The 4,990-nt window shown below is 35.8% G+C and overlaps 1 protein-coding gene and 1 long non-coding RNA gene across 2 annotated transcripts; both read left to right on the forward strand.

Moving 5' to 3' along the window:
• Positions 1–1,878: 1,878 nt before the first annotated feature.
• On the forward strand, positions 1,879–3,220 carry LOC109589403 (uncharacterized). Its single transcript, XR_002188678.1, has 2 exons — positions 1,879–1,975; positions 3,022–3,220. It is a non-coding gene; the product is annotated as an uncharacterized LOC109589403 (long non-coding RNA).
• Positions 3,221–4,083: 863 nt separating this feature from the next.
• On the forward strand, positions 4,084–4,976 carry LOC109589402 (uncharacterized; the record flags this gene model as incomplete). The annotated part of the gene is made up of 3 exons (XM_020005495.1): positions 4,084–4,335; positions 4,383–4,715; positions 4,791–4,976. Coding segments are annotated over exons 1-3 (601 nt in total), but the record flags the coding sequence as incomplete, so codon positions are not given.
• Between the last annotated feature and the right edge of the window lie 14 nt (positions 4,977–4,990).

Consider the following 4,990-nt stretch of genomic DNA (forward strand, 5'->3'; position numbering starts at 1 on the left):
AATGGGTGCTCTAGGAAACGCTACAGGAGCTTTTGCCTTTTCCTGGATGATAATAAACGTCGTGACATGGATTGTTCTTCATTTGTATAAAAAGGCAGCAGAAACGTATGGAAAGTGCTTGAAGCTATTCTATTACATTCTACTGGTCTCATTCCAACTTTGCATATACCTGACTGCTGTCCTAGTCATTGTCCTAGCTACAGTGTATCGTCAGTATTTCTCTCTCATCGGCTTCTTACAAATCCTCTTCTTTGGGTTTCTGTTAGGAGGATCAGGGACTACACTATGGTGGCTCACAGATCTACCATAATAAACTAATGAAGTGTCTTTAGCATTTAATTAACTAGCTTTAAAAAGAAACGGATTAAATAGAAACTAATATTGATTGAGTCATATTTTGCTTGGATGATAAATAAGCTTGTTTTGTTTTAATGCCCCTTTGCTTCTATAGGAAGAGAGATAAGGAGGAGGAGGGAAAGGAGAAATGGATGGGCAGAATATGTCATCATTAATTTTCCTCAAGAGAATACCACACAGTACATACACTATTATGTGTTATTTGCTTCTAAGAAGAGAGGGAGGGAGGGAGGGTAACAAAACAGGTAGACTATGTTATCATTTTTCTCAAGAGAATATCAAACACTGCATATAAGAGATAATATTACCAGGCCCAGTTGTTAATTGCCACTCCCACTCCTACTATAGTAAGAGCTGATTCAATTAATTCGTTTGTTCCACTCAATTGGAACTAATGCTGACAGAACAGATCAGGTTGTACTGCAATACAAATATACCAAAGTGTAACAAGATAGCTAGGGCATTATTAGAGAGTAATTGAAGAGGGGGCGTATGGTAACAATAAAAGTAAATGACACCCTTATGTACTCTTAATAACAGGAAGAAGTGACTGTAGAGAAAGGGAGGGAGGGAGAGAAAGATAAAGTGATAATTCCAAGAGAGAGAGTATGATGGGGGAATTCTTAATAGTATAATCACAAAGTGAGACTATACCAACTACATGTGTAAGGCCCATCCTTCACTAGCCAAAACAACCACAACACATTAACAGGGAATGAAACACAATACATATGTATATGTACATCAAACTACACATTAACAATATACAGTATTAAGAATATACAATATAAGAATGAACCACAGTATATTATACAGTACATTGTGTAAGAGTACATTATATGCTGCTGTATATTAACATGTACATATACATACTGAGTGTACTTGTATTAATATCATGTACAGTACAAGTGAACCAGCACCATTGGATGTACAAATATCCACTAATGGTATATGACCATTAATTGAAAACTGTGTAATGACAAATGTCTATCAAATTGATAAACACCAAGAGAGAGAGAGGGAGAGAGAGAGGGAGAGAGAGAGGTAGAGGGAGAGGTAGAGGGAGAGAGGGGGGAAGGAAACGAGAGAGACATAAGTGATGTACATATATACCAGTCAATGAAACTACATTCAGATCTTACAATGCAGTACAGATCCAGCTACCTACTCCATTATTCTTATATAAACCACATCATAATATACAGTGTCACAAGTATGTGTCTATATCGTACACTGGTACACTGATACTTCTCCGGATTCTTCCGATTGCCAGAAGGAGTGGCATCAATTGGAGGGATTCATAAGGTTGGCCTTAACCTGTCGCTGAAGACACTAACTCTATATAAAGACAACTCCTTCTCTCGTTAGTGACCCTAGCAACTCAACTAACCTACTCCTCTAACAAAACCCAATCATAATGGACGAAGTGCGTCAATGCTGTAAGAATCTGTACTGCGGTACTACAGATGACAATCATGATGAATATTGCTACGACGAAAAATCGTGCTTTTGCTCCTTTTGTTGCTGGTTTTGGACAGTCGCGATTACACTTCTGTTCATAGCAGTCGTGATAATAATAATCCTAGCGATACTGAACATTATATAGGGCCGATTTAAGGTAATGTCTTTTGTTGTCTTCAATACACTAATCTGTACATATCAGCCTTGTACATGTACATTGTACATGTACATGGACTATAGTGTAAGAAAATTTCAGCTCAAAACCATCATGTCAATAACTTGACTTAATCGCTGAAACTCTGGCAATACTTTGTCAGGCTAATAATGTACACATGAAGGCAACTTAAATTTGGTGGTGTTACAGTAACTGTGAATTGCCAAATCGTCAAATTCTGTGCCAAAACATCCTTTGCTATAAAAGGCATTTTGCTGAGTTGACTATTGACTATTAACCTCAATTACTTTTAGCTTTATACATGTACACTGCCTAAAATACAATAGCACAATACAGTGACACAGTTTTTATGCTGACATAGTCACATGACATTCAATACATCATACATGTAGCAGCTACAGTGAGAGTATACAGTTACTCTTGTCAGAGCCTAAAATTACATTCAAACTATGTTCAGACATTGTGTCTGACGTATTTAGTTGTCTGAACAGTGCTTAGTTTGTTATGCAGCTTTTCGTCAGTGGATTGTCAAGTTGATCAAAAATTGGGCTATAGGCCCTGTACTAAAGTACAGGGTATTTTGTCAAAAATGGCTAGGAGAGAATTTTCCATTTTTATAAATTGTTCTGATACATATACACGTTCTTATGTTGTACATCAACTTTGAGCTGATTCCGGTCAAGTTTGGATTTTTTATGAATTTTTTAAAGTTGCTCAAAAATTGGGCCAATGACCCAAGGCTATAGCCTTTGGTCACTGGCCAAATTTTGTCAAAAATGGCTAGTAGAGAATGCTCAATTTTTATAATTTTTTCTGATACATATACATGTTCTTATGTTGTGTAGAAAGTTTGAGCTGATTCCAATCAGGTTTGGATTTTTTATGAATTTTAAAACTTGCTCCGATCCTCCGAATGCCATAAAAACTACCTTGTTCAGACAAAGAGATAGAATAAAACAGAATTTGGCTGGATAATGGAACAAAATGATTGTAAAATGTCTGACTGTCATACTTTTCTTTATTAATAGGTACTATAATTACCAGTAAAAGAAGACTTAGATTTTAAAACTCCTTCTAATGAAAATTGTTGCTGCTCAATATTTTTTATATGGCTACGCAATAACAACAATACTAATAATAATGATAATGATACTAATAATTATAATGGTGGATTTACAACTATTATAGTATTATTGTAGATCTAAGATTGAGAGATAAGAACTAAAAGATTGAGTGTTTAGTAAGAAAGAGCAAGCAAATGGATAGAAGGTGCTATAGTGAAGTTGGTCCATTTTGAAAAAAGGTGAAATGTCTCTGATATTGATGGATATATGGTAGGATTCTCTTTGTAGAAAGATGGTAATACTCTCGCTAGTAGATTACCCGTTCATTTCCATTGTTACCCCACAATACATGTTTCATGTGCTGCATGAACTTAACTCTAGCACATATTGCAGGTGTCAGGACCAGAGAACGTACAAAAAGGAGCGTTTTATATTTAATTGCCATAATGGAAGGGTGTGGTCAAATCCACGAAAGTAAAACAATGTTAGCAAAATTTCAATCTTTGATAAGCTTGAGTTTAGAATTGCAATACTGGGCACTTTATGCAATGTACTACCAGTACCATCATATCAGTTAATGCAGTATAGTAAGTATAATACTGATTTGTATGAGTACACTGTACATAATTTTATTAAAAATACTCACAATTAATTTAATGCTGGTAGCTAGCGAGCAGGTGCTGTAAAATTCCTTCATCATTTTAGTTATCTCTAGATTATACAAAATTTAATTATCATAAATTAATTAAAAAAACTTGACAAAATCTAGATCTACCTTCAAAGTTCAAATCAAACTCGTAGAGAACCTTCAGCTTCTATTCTTTATCTTATTCTGAATATTCCCGCCTATCTTTATTCTTAATTCAGCGTAGGCTTGTAACAGTCTTCTCAAGTGCTTGATGACCATGGTGACAGCATAAGTGGGTGAACCCCTATCAAATTAAGTAGTTTATCTATACCAGTACCGCCGTTAAATAGGCGTGGCTCGAGACCATGCCAACTTCACGGTGGAGTGGTATCTATGGATAATGATGCGTAAGAGTCCTGTCAAGCTTAGCCTGAGATCAATTGAAGCTGATCTTGTCTTGAAGTTATTATGTACTGGTACTAATATTTGGCAAGATAGTTTGACATTGATAAATCTTACAAATTTACATTGATAAGCCATTAATTATATAAAGGTCCATGAGAAGATAATGCATGCAGCCTCAATGCTAGTGCTGTCTATAGTCTTCTTGATGAGTGTGAATCCAGCTATCAGTTATTGTCCTACATCAGGTAAGACTGCAATGTATGCATCATGCATGCAAGTACAATATTTATAGGCATCTACCTGAGACACAGAGGACGCTGTTATTACAATGGATCATATTTTTGGGATAGTAGAATCATATCACGCAGGGTAGATTGTAGGATTAATCTTGCTACATTAAGTGGTGGAGAATGGATTGGTCCAGCTGGAAAAATGCCCTGTCCTGGCGATAAAACGAATATTCGGTGTAGTCTTTATCAAGGTACTGCACCACTAAGGATCAGTTTGTACATACCTAATTATGGAGGCAAATATCTCCTTCCATCTGGCGATGGCTGGTACAAGTGTTGTCTACCCACTAATTGTTCAGATCCTAACACTAACATCATCTTTGCTAATATATTCAGTAAGAGGAGACTATAATCACTTATTATACTGGCTGATGTACATGTATATGCATGCCTTGATTTTCATTTTTTAGGATATGCACAGATAGAATCATTTTATGCTGCTGATCTTCCTTCTGATATGACAGTATATCCTCAGAAATACAAAGTGCATTGTACTAAAATAGGACATGTGTCATATAGTATAAGCCTAGATCTTGGTAGTTCCACATTCGTTAGTTACACAAATTGTAATGATGGAAACAATTCCCCTTGTCCTGGTAATTACATAAAT

The sequence above is a fragment of the Amphimedon queenslandica genome, unplaced genomic scaffold (genome assembly GCF_000090795.2).
Source record: "Amphimedon queenslandica unplaced genomic scaffold, v1.1 AMPQUscaffold_11358, whole genome shotgun sequence".
Taxonomy (NCBI): domain Eukaryota; kingdom Metazoa; phylum Porifera; class Demospongiae; order Haplosclerida; family Niphatidae; genus Amphimedon; species Amphimedon queenslandica.